The sequence below is a fragment of the Lotus japonicus genome, chromosome 3 (assembly GCF_012489685.1).
Source record: "Lotus japonicus ecotype B-129 chromosome 3, LjGifu_v1.2".
In the NCBI taxonomy this organism is placed as follows: Eukaryota; Viridiplantae; Streptophyta; class Magnoliopsida; order Fabales; family Fabaceae; genus Lotus; species Lotus japonicus.
This window is the reverse complement of record NC_080043.1, coordinates 35,609,773-35,629,653: the sequence shown is the minus strand read 5'-3', so window position 1 is coordinate 35,629,653 and position 19,881 is coordinate 35,609,773. Positions and strand designations below refer to the sequence as shown.

The 19,881-nt window shown below is 36.9% G+C and overlaps 3 protein-coding genes across 4 annotated transcripts; 2 read left to right on the top strand and 1 right to left on the bottom strand.

Moving 5' to 3' along the window:
• Positions 1 to 2,166: 2,166 nt before the first annotated feature.
• On the top strand, positions 2,167 to 10,314 carry LOC130749763 (NADPH-dependent aldo-keto reductase, chloroplastic-like). Its single transcript, XM_057603135.1, has 7 exons — positions 2,167 to 2,433; positions 2,555 to 2,605; positions 7,688 to 7,764; positions 8,257 to 8,344; positions 8,462 to 8,716; positions 9,090 to 9,326; positions 10,054 to 10,314. Exons 1-7 carry the CDS (start codon positions 2,308 to 2,310, stop codon positions 10,135 to 10,137), a joined length of 918 nt encoding a protein of 305 aa, XP_057459118.1. The 5' UTR covers positions 2,167 to 2,307; the 3' UTR covers positions 10,138 to 10,314.
• Positions 10,315 to 11,400: 1,086 nt separating this feature from the next.
• Positions 11,401 to 15,325, top strand: LOC130749764 (NADPH-dependent aldo-keto reductase, chloroplastic-like). 2 transcript variants are annotated; one of them, XM_057603137.1, is made up of 6 exons: positions 11,401 to 11,564; positions 11,714 to 12,066; positions 12,180 to 12,230; positions 12,536 to 12,612; positions 12,733 to 12,820; positions 14,729 to 15,325. In XM_057603137.1, exons 1-6 carry the CDS (start codon positions 11,528 to 11,530, stop codon positions 14,753 to 14,755), a joined length of 633 nt encoding a protein of 210 aa, XP_057459120.1. In that variant the 5' UTR covers positions 11,401 to 11,527; the 3' UTR covers positions 14,756 to 15,325. The 2 variants fall into 2 exon arrangements, with proteins under 2 accessions (XP_057459120.1, XP_057459119.1); XM_057603136.1 differs by lacking the exon at positions 14,729 to 15,325 and having other exon boundaries at positions 12,733 to 14,722.
• Positions 15,326 to 16,506: 1,181 nt separating this feature from the next.
• LOC130744047 (uncharacterized) lies at positions 16,507 to 18,981 on the bottom strand. The gene is made up of 10 exons (XM_057596241.1): positions 18,826 to 18,981; positions 18,457 to 18,724; positions 18,059 to 18,187; positions 17,896 to 17,980; positions 17,672 to 17,804; positions 17,456 to 17,585; positions 17,228 to 17,334; positions 16,947 to 17,132; positions 16,764 to 16,844; positions 16,507 to 16,701 (listed from the first exon to the last, which is right to left on the bottom strand). The coding sequence occupies exons 1-10, from the start codon at positions 18,979 to 18,981 to the stop codon at positions 16,507 to 16,509; spliced, it is 1,470 nt and encodes a 489-aa protein (XP_057452224.1).
• Positions 18,982 to 19,881: the final 900 nt, after the last annotated feature.

Sequence of the window (19,881 nt, the reverse complement as noted above, 5' to 3'; positions counted from 1 at the left end):
GAGGTTTTAGACTCTTGGGAACGTAGGGAAGATAACCCAAGTAAGAAATCAGAGAAAACGGACCGTTTTACAAAAAGCTCAAAACTGTGAGCACAGAAACGACTTCAGAAACGCAGTAGAAACAGAAATCAGAGGTAAGAATCAAGCTAGTTACCTCGATACCTTGAAGTAGAGACGAACTGTGCGAAGATTGGTCAAGTTTTCGCGAAAAATCTTCCTCTCCTCCTCTCTCCTTGCTCGCGGCCTTGAATGGGTGAGAATGAAGAGATTTTTGCTTTTTCGACTATTTATAGGCAGGTGAAATCGCGGGAAAATGAAAATTTCGCGATTCCGATTTTTGCAGCACATTCACCGATGAATTCTAAGAGAGATTCTGGCGTCAGAATTCCATAACTCAAAACAAGTATCTATGATTTGGGAAAAACGATATCTAAAATCCCAAAAGCGGTGTAAGTTAATCTGACCCGAAAAACCACTTTTTGCTGTGATGCTCAAACGACAAAACTTCCTACTGAAGAAAGATTGGAAATGTCGAAAAAAATCTGGCAACACGGACGGAAACTTCGTTAGAAGTCCCGAATAGAAAAAGTCTTCATCCATCGCTCGAATCTCGGGTTTCGAAGCAAAGAAATTAGCGTCGTTGGACTTCCAAAAAGTGAATACTATCATGCGTACAGTCCAGAGTTCCGAAATGAAACGCTGGTTGAAGGAAAAATAAAGAGAATCTTTAAATTTTCCAAGGATTTGAAATCTCACTTAAAACGTTGCTCTAAAGCAAAATTAGCCTATTCTGGACACGCTCGCCATAAAGCAGGTGTGCAGACAACTCGCACTAATTCCTACAGCGACTCCGCAACATTCCTCAAGCAATTCCTGAACTTTCTTCTTCATTAATCTTTCTCAAATATCAAACTCATGTCACGCTTACACTGATTCTACGCGTGAGTCGGAAATTAACTTGTTCTGCAAATCCAGGTCTTACAGATCGGATCCTAGAGAAGACTAAGAGAGTGAATCTTAGTGTGAGCTAAGTCAGTGTATTGTTAGTCACTTGTAGGTTTCAAGTGCAGTTGTAACACATACCTGATTAGTGGATTGCCTTCATTCTAAGAAGGAAGAAATCACCTTAACGGGTGGACTGGATTAGCTTGAGGGATTTATCAAGTGAACCAGGATAAAATCCTTGTGTGCTTTTCTATCTCTTATCTTAAGCACTTCTTGAGTCACGAAAAGATTTGATAAAAATCTTAAGGTGGAAGTTTTTATTTAAAAACGCTATTCAAACCCCCCCTTTCTACCGTTTTTCATACCTTCAATATATGTAACAATTGCACGTAGCAATTAACCTCGATCGCAACTTAGAACCGCAACCCCAAATCAAACCAAGCACAAAGACGAATCAACTCAAGGAGATATGTGATTTACCTCAGCAAATCACATCAAGAATCACTTCTACACGCAGCAGAATGTGATTTTCAGAGAGATCGATTTTCACCCACAAGCTCTAGGTCAAACACACGCTCTTGATACCAATTTGTTGAAACTTAGAGAGAAAATAGAGGAAAAGAATTGAGCTGAGAATGAAATGTTCTCATTATTGAAGGAAGAAAGTGTGTACATGCCTTTATATAACTATTTAGGGTAAACACTAATCCACTAACTAACAAATAACTATGCTTAGTGAGCATTTTAACACTCTAAGCTATACACCTCAGCATATACATTCAACTAACCAGTACTTGGATTACATTTCAATATTCAACACACTTCCCTAAGCCAAGTACTTGAGAGAAACAACACCCATATTCTTCTTTAAATGAATGAGAGAAAAAAAATTATTTTTTTATGCTAAGAACTCAAAAAGTAAAACATCTTATATAAGAACAGTTTTTATTTTTAAGAACTAAGAACTCCACGTCAGTCTCCTCCAGTGGTTAAAAACTCAGTTCTTAGTTCTTAACTCAAAAATAAGAATTAAGAATTAAGAACCTTACATTAGAAATACTCTTAGATTTTACAGGTGAAACTCATCACATTACTTTATAACAAATGTTTTCATTTAAAAAAAAAAAAAAACTCCGAGATTTACCATATTCAATTATTGCAGATTGAATTATGAGAGAATGAAGTTAATACAAAGTACAAAAACACTTAACATGTGGCATTGAACCTATTGACGTGGTGCCTTTGTCTACTTCGGTTTCGGTTGACTTCTTCAGTAGCACGGCACCACCGTTCACTCTCTCTCTCTGTGCCCGTGGCCTAAGCCTGAACCTGAGTTTTGTTCTGCAACCATCACCGTAGAAAATGGCTAGCGACGACGATCTTCGATTCTTCGAGCTGAACACAGGTGCCAAGATTCCTTCTGTTGGTTTGGGCACTTGGCTTGCTGCACCTGGCGTTGTTGCTAATGCCATAGCCACCGCCGTCGATGTACTTGTTCCCTTCACCCACTCTTGCTATTATTCCTTATCATCCATTCCATTGTTTTTCAGAATCTAGAGCTTCCTGTTGTTTTCTTTGAGTTGTGAATTTTCTTGCTATGTTTATGTAGGTTGGATATCGGCATTTGGATTGTGCACAAATTTATCGCAATGAAAAAGAGGTCAGAGTCTATGGTTGAGGTTAATGTTTAAAGAGCTTGCAAGAGATGGAGAAGAGAATATGAACTTGTATTTCTGATTTATTATATGGGTGTGTTTGGGTAAACAACTTAATTAAGCACTTATGACAATAAGCACTTAGGTCCCGTTTGGAAAACCAGCTTAATTAAGAGCTTATGGTCATAAGCGCTTATGACATAAGTGCTTGTTTATAAGCTAATTTAAAAGATTTATTGAAATAATTGAAAATAAGCTATAAATAAGCGTAAGCTCTTTTTCATAAGCTCTTATGAGTAGCTTATGAAAATAAGCTCAAAACAGCTTATGGTAGACCATAAGCTATTTGCATAAGCTCTCCCAAACACTGACATTAACGCTTATGCTGTCAGATATTTGTAAGCTAATTTGAGATAATCATTGAAATAAACGGAAAATAGGTTATAGGACAGCATAAACTCTTATTCATAAGCTAATCTGATCAGCTTATGAAAATGAGCTCAAAACAACTTATAATATAGGTAGGTCATAAGCTCTTCCAAACGAAGCCTATATAACTATCACACAGTACTGCTTGTGGGTTAGCTGGAAATGACATGAGGAAACTGTTGAGAGCTGAAGTGCAGGGTCATGTGATCTGGTAGAGCCAATGTTGGCTGTAGTAGTGTAAAGATGGCAGCCTCCCAGGAGGGAATGGAGTTAATTCAAGTTAGCTAAGATTTCAAGTTATGAGAACTTAAGTCTGAATTGGTATGCAACTACTGTGAACAGGATTACTCATTAGTCGAGCATTGTCTAGGGTTCATGCTCAGCTTGTCTATAGGGTTCATGCTCTAGTCAAGCATTTGTTAAAGATAAGTATTAGAAATTAGGGGCCTAACTCAACCCAAAAGCTAGCTCAAGAGTTGAGGGTTGCTATACCCTTATAAAGGCTATCTATGTCATATCTCTAGCCAATGTGTGACTTCTAACAATAAGTTCTGTGGATCAGTGAATATTTGAATTTGATTTTGTTTATTTATCTTCAAAAAACAGAAAAGGAAAATAGAAAACTCTTTGTCAGCTCATTTACAAAGATATTCATTCAGAAAAATAGTTCTGTACACCCGTAAATGGAATTGGAGTGTAGATCTCCATCTGCTTGCCCTCTCTTTAGCCAACACTAGCCAACAAAGTCTCAAATAGCACAATACTGGAATCAGCACTAAAAATCAATACTCCCCAATGTGACTCAAGTTGGAATAGAGTCCAGCTGATACAAACAGAAACATGTGGATACCAAGGTAGAACATTGAACTTAGCCACTTGAGAATGGTCCCTTAACCTTTGAATTAGCAAGCTAGTGCAATCAGCAACAACTAGGTCCCTCAAACTAATAATTCCCGAACCATTTTCCTTCCCACTACCAACTTCAACTTGATTTGTATGAAGAAATTTAAGGGCTGTAACATGGCCATCACTATGCTGAAATTGCCCTGTTAATTCCAAATTATTCTGGGCTTTTCCTTCCTCCCAAACACTTTTGTTATATTTGTGCCCCAACAAATGTGCTAGGCCTAGGAATTCCAAAGCTCTAGGTACAGAGGCAGTACACAAAATAAGAGCTAGATCTTGGAAAAACAACAAGCTAGTAGCAAAAATACTGTCAAGCCTCTTTCCTGTACCAAGTTGGAGATGGTCTAAACTAGCAGTAAAAGCTTCAACATCCCATTTTATTGTACTACTTTGGCCTTGTTCCATTCTACTAAAATATTTAAATGCATACCTGTGGTGCATCTCACAATTAAAGCAGAAGTATAATTTTGACACAACAGCCCTAACTTCTTTATTACCCCCATTTGAAGTTAACACCATGGTTCCAGTAAAATCTTGGGAGTGACCACAAGCTCTTTCACTTAGCATTTGCAAATAACCATGTGACTCTTTGAAGTGAATTATGATTCCTTGTTGTCTCATATCAATGGGTAAATTGGGTTTTAGCCCAAAGTATGATAAGTTGACCCAACCCATACGAACAACCTTGTTTTCCATAAAAACTCTACTTCTCTTGATCAGACCAGCTCTATCCTTCTCTAGGGCCCAATTTTTTCCACTAGTGAAATGGGTATGACCCATTCTGTGAAGAAAAAGTTCCAGCTGGTACCCAATTCCTGCTGGCCTTGTCTCCTTGTTCCACGTATCCCTGAAGCAGTCCCTCACATGCATGCTTCTTCTTACTGGAACAACTTGCTTTGCTTGCCCCTAATTGGCTACTATCTCTGTTTCCACCTCATCCAGAGTTGAATCAAATGGTTTTCGCTGCTTAAACTTTACCTGAACGCTAGCTGTCTTCGTTTCCATGGCTTGCGGGTTTGCTCTCATCATCACCTCTGTTGTCATTACTAAATCTGCAAACCTTGCATGAGCAACCGTTAAATCCAGCGGTTCCGGTGGTGGTTGTTTCTCCTCCGGCGACCTACAACTCATCAATTCCACCGGCGCCGAGCCCCGGTCGCCATCGCCCCACCAATCTGGCGGTTCCGCCGGTGGCCGTACTGTCTTCCGTCGCATGAGAAAGATCGCTCGCTCGTCAGCTTTCTTCCAAACCAATTCCATCAGCGTCGAAACCCATAACTCCGCCATGTGAGGTGGTTTCACCGGCGGCCGATTCACCATCTCCTCCTCGCCAGGCCAGAACTTGGTTCTCTTTTCCCCCAATTCTGAAATTCCTGGTCCGGGGAACCCTAATTTGTCAATTTGGGGCCAAACAGGGAAATTTTCCCTCTTCTCACCCACGAACGATTCCTTTTGTCGCAACGCCTCGGTGGCCAAACGCCTTGCATCCTCCGCTCTTGTCTCCGATTCACCCTCTGTTTCAAGACTTAGTTTCTGAGTCACTTCCGCCGTCGTAGTGTCATGATTCACATTCTCCGGCGTCGCCTCTGCTTCAGAGGTTTCGTTTCCTTCTGCCTCTGATGCAAACTCTGATCCTGTCCTTTCTTGTGCGACCAGAATGGTTTTCTAAATAATCTCAGAAAGAGAATGAAATTCATAGGATTGTACCTCTATCCGGATTTCTTCCTTCAATCCCTTCAAGAAAATGCCTTTCACAAATTCTGGATCAATTTCTCTGAGAGCACCCACGTACCTCTCAAAATCTTTCACATAATGTTCCACTGTTTCATCTTGCTTCAGAGAAAGAAGCAACTCAAATGGATTTTGAATCTTTGAGGGTTGAAACCTCCTCACCACTGCAATCTTGAACTCTTCCCATGATGAATTGGGATTACAACTGGTCCACCCTTGAAACCAGGTAAGAGCCCTTCCTTCTAAGGCCTCCATGGTTGCTTGCATCTTGTCTTCCTCTCTAACCTTCTTCAACAGAAAATACCGCTCCAAACAGTGTACCCAATCATACGCATCATCACCCCCAAAAATTGGAATTTCCCTCACCAATTCCTCTGAAATTCTCACCATGCTCCTTGATTCTTCCATAACGCAGCAAAGAAATTGTGGTTCAGGCACCAGATCGGTGCTCTAATACCAATGTTAGAACTCAGAAAATCAGCTGTAGTTTATTGATAGAAGAACCCTAATTCCCAATTGGGGATTAGGGGAAAGATACAAGGAAGGATACCAAACACCTTCCCTAACCCAAGAGAGAACCACTTCTCTCTCAAGAACTCAATTCCTAACTGAATATCAGAATGATCCCTATTCTCTAACCCCCCTCTTATTTGTACTAGCCCTCTAACTAATTGTCTAATTATGTGATAACTTCTTCACTTATGTGATATGTGAGTTCCTATCAATAACAGCTTAAACTTTTGGGATAAGTGGTTGCTTGACATGGTATCAGAGCCTCTATGGCCGAGAGGTATAGAGTTCGATCCTTGCTCCCCTCACTTTCTAATTAAACAGTGGAATTTAATTAAGCACATGGTAGGTGGACCTGTGCATTTGTCCACGCTTCAAGCCCAAAGGGCTCTTGCGTGAGGGGGCGTGTTAGAGTATAATATAAAACCATTAAAGTGGCTCTTACCTAACAGCTTAAGCTTTTGGGATAAGTTGATGCACCACGGATTTCAGCGATTCCTTCCCCCTTTGATCCAACGTCACCCCCTGCATCTGAAATGATAAATTTTCCCTCATCTCCATGGGCGACTGTGGTTGTCTCTGAGATTCTTGACCCAAAATGTTGTTGTTTGCGTTCTTGGAAGCTTCATTCTTGCTTCCGATTTCTGTTTCTCCTCTCTGCTGGACCACCACCACCTCTGCGATTCCTGGTTTCCCTTGCGACGCCACCAGCGTGGTTGATGCTCGCTCCTCCTCCCCTGTCAATTCTGTTACCCTCAGCGACGCTACCACTGCCGTTGTTCGTTCCGCCTTGATTGCCGTCTCCGTTGCCTCTGACGCCGCCTCAGATTCTCTCTGCGCCGCCTCTGCTGCTTCAAATTCGCGCTTTTCCCGTTCCCTATGTTTTCTCCGCTCTTCAAGTTCTCGCAAGCGGTTCTCTAGTCTTAAAATTTCTTTCTCAAGTTCAGGGTTTGCAACGAATTGCACCCCCAGTTTCTTCCCAAACGCTGCAAGTCGTAACTCGTTCGCCGCGGCCCTGGCTTCAAGCGACTCCATTCTCGCCCTAAGTTCTTTGCGATCCTGCTCCATCGAACACAGCACAGGGAAATCGTGGTTCAAGCACCAGATCGGTGCTCTGATACCAATGATAGAACCCAGTAAAATTTGAGTATTATTTCTATGAAGAATTTGGGAATTAGAGAAGATACATGAGAGAAGGGATACCAAACACCCTTCAAACCCAGAAAGAGACCACTCTCTCTAGAACCCAAAACCAAAACAGAATACAACGATACCCAATTGACTCTAACTTCCCCTTATTTATAGGACCAACCTCTAACTAACTAACTAACCCTCCCAACTAATTAACTAACAGTGAGTTCCTGTCAGCGTTGTTTGATCCATATAGCCAACCTCACTTGTGAGACAAAAGGCTTTTGTTGTTGTTGTTGTTGTTGTTGTTATTGTTTTTTTCTTTTTCTGTTGCACAATATTGGTATTCTATCTGGTAACTTAGAGTAAGTTGTATGTAGATTGGGGATGGGTTGAAGAAGTTGTTTGCTGATGGTGTAGTGAAGCGTGAAGATATGTTTATCACCTCCAAGCTATGGTTTGTCATTTTCTATATCTACTTCTCAAGGAATTCTTAATTGTTTACATGATAACTCGCTTATCAATTCACCCTTGTACAGAAAGATGAGATATTCTGATATTAGCGTTATTAATGATTTGTACAGTGTCAATTTATTGATAAACTTTTTGGTGTTTTTCAACTCTTCAAACTTACTACAGATTATGATGATCTTCTTGAATTTGTATCTGGACATATTTTTTTCATTATATCCACAAGATTAGCCATTTTTAGCTAAAAACAGAAGTCTGTCTTTTTAAAGAAAAGGGATTTTTGTTGTTGAGATTATTTTTTAGCAATCTATATAAGAAGTGAAGGACTATCTCAACAAAAGTGCATGGACTTCTCTGGGGTTTATTCTAACTTTTCTTCCTAATTTGTTCTCAAACCTGAAATGTTTTCACATATATTATCATTTGGATGCCTGAATTTACATTCTTTTCTATCTAATTTAATATGCTCATGTTTTAGGTGTACCGATCACTTGCCAGAAGACGTTCCAAAGGCATTTGATAGAACATTAAGGGATTTGCAGCTGGACTATCTTGATCTCTACCTTGTGTGTGAATAACAATGAAACTAATTTCTTCCTATATCATTTCCCAATGTTTGGAATATTATATATTGTCTAGCTCTTATTTAAGAGTTCCTTTGCCATATGTCTATATTCTTCTAGATTCACTGGCCCGTCAGCATGAAAAATGGGCAGCTCACCAAACCCGACATACCTAGCACATGGAGAGCAATGGAGGCACTCTACAATTCCGGCAAGGCTCGAGCTATAGGAGTCAGCAATTTCTCTGTAAAGAAGCTCCAGGATCTGTTGGAGGTGGCAAATGTGCCTCCAGCTGTTAACCAAGTGGAATTGCACCCTTCATTACCACAACCAAAATTACATGCTTTCTGTAAATCCAAGGGAGTGCACTTATCTGTGAGTATGCAAACTTTTATAAGGTTGTCTGATAATTATGGGCTTTACCTACTGAATATAAAGGACTTCAGGGAATTATTATAGGTTAGACATTTTGTAGCAAAACTCCGCCTATGCAGTTGCATAGCCAGTACTAAGCCCGGATAGAGGAGGAAGTTTGTGTTAGGCTTTCAGAAACCAACGTAAAACTCACTGATATCTTTAATATAGATCTGTGGTCCATATAGCCGGCCTCAACTTGTGAGATAAGGCGTTGGTTATGGTTATGGTTACAGTCACAGACATTTTGTAGCAACTTGAGTATCACATTAGAAAACTCTCATGATTCTTAACTGCAGTTCTGCTGAGTATCACTGTTAATGTTCTTGTTCAGGGTTATTCCCCATTGGGTAAAGGACTTGAGAGTAATATTCTTAAGAATCAAGTTCTGCACACAATTGCAGAGAAGCTAGGGAAGACACCAGCCCAAATAGCGCTTCGATGGGGACTACAAATGGGTCACAGTGTGCTGCCCAAGAGCACAAATGCCACCAGGATCAAGGAGAACATTGATCTGTTTGACTGGTCCATACCTGCAGATTTGCTTGCCAACTTCTCTGAAATTGAGCAGGCAAGTAATTTTATGCAATCTTCTGGTCATGGAATTCCAGATTTTTCAATTTTCATGTTGCATTTAATTGCTGGACATGTTTCATATTTTAAATTCAGTCTATGTCAGCGTTATCGCCACCATGGCCGATAACCCGCCATCATTATTAGTCTAATATATGGCCGGTTTTTGGCTCTCCGCCATGGTCCGCCATCCGCCAATAACAACATTGTTCTATGTGCAAAGAGGTCCCATAAGACAGATAGCATTAGAAATAAAAACATTAAAGATGAAATCAAGATAGCACCTTTACCCCTTAAAGAATTTGGTTAGACCTACCCCAAAACTAGTTGAGATGTATGAGTATTTTAATTTTAACTACTCTTTATACGGACTATTTTATCCATATCTCTAGTTAATCTAGGACCTTAGTGGTGCCACATTATAGAAAAGATAGTAGAATCTCTTCGTAAGTGGTTTGTAAAGGAAAGTCTAGAGTTAGATTTAGAAAGAGACCAAAAAAACCTATAAACCAAACCATTAAAAGATTTGGATTTCAATTCTCTTAGCATTAAACATGATTCATGATAGTTGTGTCATTTCATCCATATAGGTGATCTTACCTAGTTGAAAAAGTCTATGGTCACTCTTATTGTAATCTATGTCCAAAGGAAAATCCAAGTATAGGAAACTTCAGTGATTCAATATAGACATGGTTTCATTTCAACTTTCTGATTTACTGACGCAGGAGAGAATTGTTCCTGGGTGGGACTTTGTTGGCAAGACATCTGCTGGGTACAAAACAATTGAAGAACTCTGGGATGGCGAGTAATGGACAGATTCCATATTGGCCATTGTTCTTCTCCTATTTAAAATTTTAATGCAGAATGAGTGGATCCTTATGATAATTGTAATAATTTACCATGTGTTTATAACTTGGGACTCAAGATATGTTATTGGGAATTTGGAACTTTACATTTACAAAAATAATTTAACATTTTATAATTTAGCTCTTTGGGTCTTGGATACCTTATTCCTAGTTGGAATAGTTATTTTATGATTACCTAAACTTGGGTTGTCTATCATAATATTAGATCGGTTGTCGAAGTCCCGTCCGAACGAGGGAAGTTAAGCCCTATGACATAATATTCTTAGATGTATTATGAAATTTCGGTGTCTTGGACTTTGAGACCCTTATTCCTCCATCTTGTTGTGTCATTGGCTCTTCTGTTATGCCATTTCATTGTTTTCATGTGCAATGCAAATTTAAATGTTTGGGTATTCGGTTAAATCTCTAGAATTACTCTCCTTTTGTCAGTGGTTTATTTTAAAATCACTTTTTATCTTAGTGTGGAAACCTACTAAGTTCTTAACCATGCTTAAACATATATCAAGATAACTCATAGCATGCTTACTCATACAAATACATGTAAAAAAATAACAGAAAATCCCACACTCACAAGAACCACAAACTAACTATTGACAAATCCAAATTTATGTCTACTTTTCAATTCTTCATGTGTTGCCTCTTTTTTCCTTTTTTTTTTTTTTGAGGAAGTGCTGGCTTTGCACCACAACTATGCGTCTGGCCAGAAGAAAGGGCGGCATTGACGCATCACATAAGAGACATGTGGAGGTTGGCAAATGTTGTATGACGGGAGGAGAGTTGGGGTACATTGCATGGAAGCGAAGTTGCAATTTCTGTAACGTTGTGATCTTCATGGAGTGTCCCAGCTTCTGGCTACGAAGAAACCCCCTGGAGACAAGATAGTGGCAAAATGAAAATAAAAGTAGGGAAACAAAGCCAAAATGCAATATAGGTAGGAAACAGAAGCAAAACAAAAATAGTTACAAGAGTCAAGATGGTATCAGAGAGGAAATAAATGTGACCATGGAAAAGGAAAGAAGAAACAAAAGGGAGAAATCCTCCAATAGAGATAGATAGTTCTCGCATTTATTGATGTATAGGAGAGGGAAATGACCCATGAAGAGGGAAATAACTCCATGAGGGGGGAGGAAACCCCATCATGGAGGAGGCAACTTTTTTGTGGAAAGTTGTAGATAAATTGCTAAGTGGCGGTGGTTATGTTTAGATGCGTATATAGTTAACTGGCAAGAAATTAAATTGATGGCAAATATGCCTTCAGTTATTTACAGCATAAATGTACAGTTTTTCTTTTCTAAAATTCTTGGTCCACATATTGTGTAGGAACTGATTCAAGATGTCTGTGGTCTACGATGCTAAAGCCACCAAATTAGGTTCTTTCACTTAATTTATTTCTTGATATGTTCTGCAAGAGAATTAAGTTCTGTTTTCCATTTTGTTGGTAAAATGATAAGACTACTTTAACAGAGGCCATATTTCGAGCAGAGCATAATTTAATGGCTATTTTATTTCTCCACTACAGAAAGAGTGAAGGAGCTTCACTCTTGTTGTGCCAATAAAAGGCCCTTAATGCGGTACCATCCAACTTCATGGAAACAAATCAGAATAGAGCAACATAAACAATTGCAATGGCTTATGCTCAGGCTCAGATTCTGTAATCTCACGCCTGCAGAAAAGAAGATTCTAAAGCGAAGAAGCCGAAGAAGAAGCATTTGTGTTTCTCTGGTTAGTAGGACCTGTTTGGCTTGCGAGAAAATGTCAAACGACATTCGATTCTTCAATCTCAACCCTGGAGCCAAGATCCCTTCTGTCGGCTTGGGAACCTGGCAGTCCGATCCAGGTGTCGTCGGTGAAGCTGTTGCTGCTGGTATCAAGGTTACTCATTGTGTTTGCAAATCCCTATTTTCCTTTTAGCATTTCTTTATCTGTTGTTATAGAAAAAATTTCATATTCGATATAGTGATCTTTGATCAATTAATTTGATGCAGGTTGGTTACCGCCACATTGACTGTGCTCAAATGTATGGCAATGAGAAGGAGGTAATTGTCACAATTGGTTGTTTGATCATGTTGATTATTGAGTTCATTTCGTTTCATACTATATCGATTCGAATAGCTGTTTGAAGTAAACGACTAAGGGACTGATTGTTTTAACGTTTAGTAATATTAGGCTTTGGTATAATCAAATTTGAGACAATGAAATTATTCAAACAGTATTTTTTCATTAAAAATAATTTTAACATCAAAATGTTATTATTTTCAACCATAATCGTGGAACAAAGTATAATAAAAGTGGTATTGATCATTTCATGTGTGAAGGAAATGATTCATTCTTTCCATCACAGATCGGCTCTGTATTGAAGAAGCTATTTGAAGAGGGTATAGTGAAGCGTGAGGATTTGTGGATTACGTCTAAACTCTGGTTTGTTTTAGATTCTAGAATAATTAGTTTGGTTTCCACATTTGAGATAACTTAATAATGCTGGTAGATTCATGGATTTGTTAGTATGTATAGAAACCAAGGATTTAATATGATCTGCAGGAATACTGATCATGCTCCAGAGGATGTACCGCTAGCATTGGACAGGACTTTGACAGACTTGCAGCGTGATTATGTAGATTTGTATCTTGTATGTAACATCACTCGATCTCCAGATATTCTTTTAAATTGTTTAGTATTAAAAGTTTATGCATCGTCGATGTTTTTGCTATCCAATTTATTTTTCAGGTTGAAACCAGATGATTATAGTACTAGTGTGTTTCACCCGTGCGTTGCACGACGGATTTTTATTTTCCGATTTTACCTATCATTATTGATATAAAAGAAAAAATAGTTTCATGAAAAACAAAGATATGACTTTTGTGATTGAAATACAACGATGATAAAAATGTTGTAAATTGAAGATTGAAGTACAAATAGAGAAACAAACGACATCAATTAACGAATGATATAGTATTGGAGTCAGCTACTATTTAACATATATAGATTAGTCTAATATGAATGTCTTGATAGAAATCTTCAAAGTTGACTATCTAAGGAATCCAAGTCTCCTCAAACCATGAAGCTGCAAATACATAGATTTGTGTAGATTAGATTAGATTTACATAGTAATAAACAAAAGTTAGTTTCAATGGGCATTAAAATAAAATGATTTCTTTCAATTATAACATTGACTACTTTGAATACAAATTTTTTAGTTAATTTATATTAAATGTTGGTTCCACTATGTAAAAGGATGAACGTGTAAAGATTGATTTTTGACTTTTCTGTTATAAAATAATAACTAATTTTAAGATCAAATTCAATGTTATTGAAAAAAACTTAGATCATTAGAAAACGGACCTTTTAGATGTTGTCAAACACTTCTTGGTATACAACATTCTTTGTTGCGTTTGAGAGGTTTCCTTCATCATCTAAAATCAATAATTTAAGCCCTTTTCTTGACTTCACTCTTGAGAGAGCAACATAGAGCTGACCATGAGTGAAAACTGGTCTAGGCAGATATAAGCCAACATGAGATAATGATTGACCTTAACTCTTGTTTATAGTCATTGAAATGCATAATGTGACCGGAAATTGCCGTCTTGAGAATTTGAACGGAAAACCAGGGTTAGATGGTATTAAGTTCATTCGAGGGATTAAAACTTTTTCTCCCATTTTTTTACCTATTAGAATTAATGCTGCAATGACATTTTTGGTCAAATCTGTTACTATCAAGCGAGTTCTGTTACATAAACCAATAGACTGGTCTATATTCCGAAGAAGCATAATTGGAATTCCAAACTTCAAATTAAGTTTGTGGTTTGGAATTCTTGAACATTTGACTTCATTCAAGAACTCAGAAGTGAACCAATCTCCTTCTATCTCCGTGTCCTCATCAGACTTGAATGTAATGTCAAAGCTCAAATATTCCTTCTCATCACCAGGAACCATAGAAGACATGAAATTATTGACATGCTCAACACTCTCAAGGGTTGGTGCCAAAATTGCTCTTTCTTCAAAGAATGAATGATTTTTCATGTTGTTAATCATTTTAGGATAAGCAAAATTCACCAAGCTAAGTATAGGATCATCTGATTTTTCTATCAACAAATCTGGAGGTATTTCTATCATTGTTTGAGCATCATCAATTGTGTTCACCGTACCATCTCCAACTTGTAGAATCCATTCTGCAAACTCCCAGGTTTCTTCATTGGTTGATGATGATGCATAATTTTATAATCTCATGTTTTTGGTCAATTTCAATACTTTGCATGAGTTCCATAAGTTTGAAGAATTGATTGAAGATTCAATAATATCTGCTCGACTACCTTTTGGGACAACGGGAAGAATTTGCCTAAAATCATCTCCCAAGACCACAACTTTACCACTGAATGGTTTATCATAACCAAAATGCAAACGGGTTTTCATGAGGTCATTCAAAGTTCTATCTAATGCTTCAAAACAATGTTTGTTCAACATTGGTGCTTCATCCCATATGATCGAACTTGCCTTTTGAAGTAATTCAGCCTTTTGAGATCCTTGCTTGATATTACAGGTTGATATATCATTAATTGATATATGAATAGAAAACCTTGAATGAGCAGTCCTTTCCTCCAGGCAACAACAAAGAAGCAATACCACTTGATGCCACGTTCAAAACAATGAGTCCTTGTGATCTTAAACCTGAAGACAATGTATTCCACACAAATGTTTTTCCCGAACCTCCAAATCCATATAGAAAATAAAACCCTCCATCGTCGGACAAAACTGAACTCATTATTTGTTTATACACTTTAGATTGCTTAGCAGTCAAAGACTTTAACAGTGCTTCATGTGTATCGCGCATTTCTTGTTTACTGTAATTCAACTCGTCAGCAACAAACTTGTTTTCAAATTGTAGAGTTTCAGAAAATCTAGGATATGGCATACATGGAAATTCTTTAAGTGACCTCCCATTGCAGTGGAGAAGTTCCACAATTTCAATTAAGTAGAGGTTCATGAGAGCATCATCCTCTATTCGAAGACCTAGAATTATATGCATGTTATTAGTAATGAAACATAAATTCTCTTATGAGATCGGTAACTGAAGGAATGTACAAAGAGAAATATCAAGTAACATAGCAAATATGTTAAAAAATATAGATGACAAAATAAAATTGTGCAATACAAAGTTGTAACTGTTGAAAAAATGTGTTGTCAGAGTCTGGTGTATTTTTTTTAAGAAAAAAAAATGAGGAATCATATTTATTATTGATTAAAAATATTCTAATAGAATATTAAGTTGTGAGATTAGTGGGAAGGTGGTTATTTGGTTAAAAATGTGTGTTGTGGGTTAGTGGGGTGATTATTCTATTTTTATTAAAAATTTAATAGTGTTTTATCTTAATATTCTAAACGAATTTTTTTTATCAATGATTTTGGTAGTGTTTCATGGGATCTATAGTGAAACATTATATTCAACGTGGTGAGATGAATATCACCAAGGGAAGAGAGGTGTGTGGTTATTGGGTGACAGTTATTTAGTCCAAAATGTGTGTTGCTAGTTAGTGGGGTGTTTATTTTAACAAAATTAAAATACACCATTTATTTTGTTTAAAAATAAATTTTATTAAAAAAAATAGAATTCACATAGAATTTAAGTTGTAGGGTTAGTGGAGTGGTGGTTATTTGGTCGAATATGTGTTAGTGGGTTAGTGTGGCGGTTATTTTAACAAAATTAATATCTAATATTTATTTTAATAAAAAAATAAATTTTTTATTTTAAAAAAATTCCGCATATATATTAATTTGTGGGGATTTTATAAAAAAAGATATTTGTGAGGTTAGTGGGGTAGTGGTTTTTTGTTTCGGCAGTTTTTTTTAAGGAATAGGCAAATCAATCAACACACTTTTGAACTCATTGCACCTCCACTTTATGCTTCTAGTTTTTTGCCAAGTTATTTTAATCATTTCACATTCCCTATGATTGGATGACTAAGTTTAAATTTCTTTACTTAGATAAAACATTGATTTTTCGATTTTTAACTACAATTTCTAAATCGAATTTGATTTATTTAGATAGAAATGTGAAAGCTTCATTTTTAAACCAAAAGTTAAAATGAAATGGTCAAATGATCCTTTAAATTTGCACGAAAATTTAAACGTATTAAACTAAAATAACATATCAAGTTTTTCATAAAAAACATAAGCCAAATGCATGAAAACATGAAATACTTAAACAACAAACATAACACCTAAGCCAAATACATGAAAACATGAAATACTTAAACAACAACCCTAAAAAAGGAACATGATAAGTTCAATACATAAAATTAACATCCAAAATATGATCTGTCAATTCTTCTCCTTCTTAATCTTCTTGATCAGCTTCTTCTTGTTATTAGCTGAACCAACTCCTTCATTCTCCGAGTGAGTGCTCCCCTTGCATGGGGGTACTTCTTCTTTTTCTATGTTAGGATCAACAACATTGTTTGTCACCAGATCAACAACATCACCACTGGCAACAACAACAAACTCTTCATTAAGATCCTGTTATGTAGTAAAAAAATTAGATAACCACATAATTACTAAAAATAGATAGTAGATGTTACCTTGGCCAAACTGGAACTCGCGTTTTCAACACTCTCATCAGATGTAGGTGTTTCTAGCAACAACAATGGAGCAGTGTCGTCCTATAAGCAAACAAATTATGACAATAATATGTTAACAACACATTTTCAATAAAAAAAACTCAATAAATACAGGAAAAAATGATTCGCAATGAGCCTAGTTACATTAGGAGGAGGGAGAGCTTCCTTGAATTGAGCAATTAAGTCGGGGTCTGCACAAATTTTCTTGACACGATATGATGGCTCAAACCTGGAGCTTGAAGTGTTGCTAACTTCAATCGTAAAGAGAAAGGTCTTTTCCAATAACTTAAGTAATTCAGCAGGAGTTGTAGAGCCAGAGCCAGCAGGATTCTGTCACCAATTAAAAATTTAAGAATTAAGACATGCTAAAAAAGCGAGTACTACATTTTATGATAAAATTGCACTCTGATCTCATAAACACATACCTTTGTTGACGAATCAACCAAGTCAGCACAGGTAGTTTCAAGAAGAGCACTCGCTTCTTTGTCAAATATGACCAATGTAGCAATGTCATTACCCTGCTTTACTTTGACTTGCAAACGGAACATGTAGTATCACCAAAAAAATGGAAAATTAAATGGTCAAGAAATTTAATTTTCAATACAAAATGGAATAGGTAGTTAAATACCTAGGGATCATGGAAAAATAATTACGGTTACAGTTATCACAGAAATACATTTTCTCATCCCAAATAACTTTTTTATTGCACTTGCAAGCTTTGTACCACCAATTATTCCCCTCAGGTATTTGTATGATGGTCCCTAACACAACACAGCATGACTTCTGCATAAAATGACCAGGTTAGTTTAATACATTTAAAAACAACAAAAGAAAAAAAACACATAGATAAAAAAATAATTTTTTTAGACCTCATCCATGGCTCTGATCTGCTCGAAAGTTTTCATCTCTGAGAGTTTTAAGAACTCTTCATCAAGGGAAGGTTTTGAAGAGTCGGACAGTTGAGTAAGAATCTGAGATCCAGGTTCATTCATCTCGAAAAACCTATTGCATCAATATTTCCGTCAATTGTAATGAAGCCATAAAATTAAAAAATTAATATGCAAATGAGCATAAGTAATGAGTATGGCCGTACTTGTCCCTCACAGCAGTAGCTTCAGAAATCTCAGGATTAAAGAGGATTTGTGTTGCACCATATGCATTTTGCAGGCTTTGTTGACCTACGCAATTATTTTAATATGTTTATAAAAAGTAACATTGAACAAACCAGATATAAACAATTTTTTTCCCTAACATACCTCTAAAAGGCTTGATTTTTGCAAACTGGATTAAAACCACAACGCCGGTCAGATCGCGTGAAGATAAAACAGAGAGTAGCTCTTGGACAGAGGTTCCAAAAAATGCACACTCAACCTTCACTCTGTTTTCTACAAACTTATGATTAAAATTATTACTCACAATGATTGGTCAATGAATTCAAAATTTTAATAGATTTTGCGTTTTTGTTCAAAATACTAATAATTACCCTTCTTGTTCAATCTCTATGGTAATTCTCTTTCGCACTTGATGATTTTTTTTCAAATTCCTGCTCGCCGCTATGGCCGGTAAGGATCCCTATCACATCTGCGAGACAAACAAAATATGATAGATCACAAATAATTTTACGGATGTATACAATTTTAGTTTGAAATCTCACCGAATAACAGTGTCTGATCTGGATCATTGAACATGATATCATAAACAGAAACAAATGAATAAGGACTCTTAGTGATGGGAACGTCGGTTAAGGTTTGAACAACCGAATCAAACCCAAAGATTATTTTGTGAGCATGTGTCGTTGTACGAAAATCCAGAGGGCTATCACCAACACTGAAATGTGAAAACATGTATACTCGACCCTCAACTAACAAAGGATTAAACTTATAAACATGAGTCCTTTGCACTGTGCCATGGATCCTATCACCCTGTAGATTGAGAACATGTAAGTGAACGGAATAAACTTAAAATTTTAAACTAACATCAAGTCAAATAGTCATTTGTTTTTAAAATAAATAAAAAGTCGAACCTTTGCATCCATTAAAACCAACTCCATCGAATTAGGAAGTTTTGAGCGATCGAAACTTGGAGTCATCCACTTCCGCACCACCTTCACAGTAACTCTCCACACATCCTTTTCCTCTGAAATGGAAGAGACATCATCAACAGTTAGACTAAGAGCCATGACAACTTTTAGATGGAAAAGTGATGGATGAATTATGAAGTCACATGAGGAATTTATAGAAGTGTTTCTCAAGGTAGTTTATCTTTTTGTGGCGGTTGATTTTTTATACATGGTGGGTGGTTATCAAATTTAAATGAACGTGGTGGGAGTTTGGAAAGATGGTTTGTTTTTTTAAAGCATCAATTTTGGAAAAGAAAATGAAGTTCACGTAGGATACAATTAGTATATGTGGAACATGATGAGAGTTTACACATAGTGGGTGGTTATGGTTTGTTTTTAAAATGCATCAACTTTGGAGAATAAAAGCAAATTCACGTAAGAAACAAATATGGAACATGATGGGAGTTTAGTGATGGTGGGTGGTTATCAAAGGAAATAGACATAGTGGGAGTTTAGAAAGTTAGAGCTCACGTGAATAATGGAGATAGAAATTAGGTAGTTGATTTTCTAAGTGAGTGAGGAGTTATTTACTAAGTGGGTGAGAAGTTATTTTTTAGTAGCATTGTGGACAAAAAAGTTAACCGATGCATGATAGAATGACATGTGGAAAGGAGGCTTCGAAATTTAATCTCGTAGCAGAATCAATGTGGTGATGCCACGTGGAAGGATTCTTCTTGGAGTGATTTTGCTTTATAGTATATATAGATTAAAAGTTTATGCATCGTCGATGTTTTTGCTATCCAATTTATTTTTCAGGTTGAAACCAGATGATTATAGTCTAGCTTTAATTTGTTTAAAATTTGGACTGAAGATGTGAAAGTTCTGAAATATGGATTTCTAAGTAACAGATTTTTGATGTGGTCTTCTAATTATAAAGTTATAGGTATTTAAGCCATCCTTCACAGCAGGAAAAATACTTTGATAGCCAGGACTTGTGGTTATCAGACCGCACATGGTTTG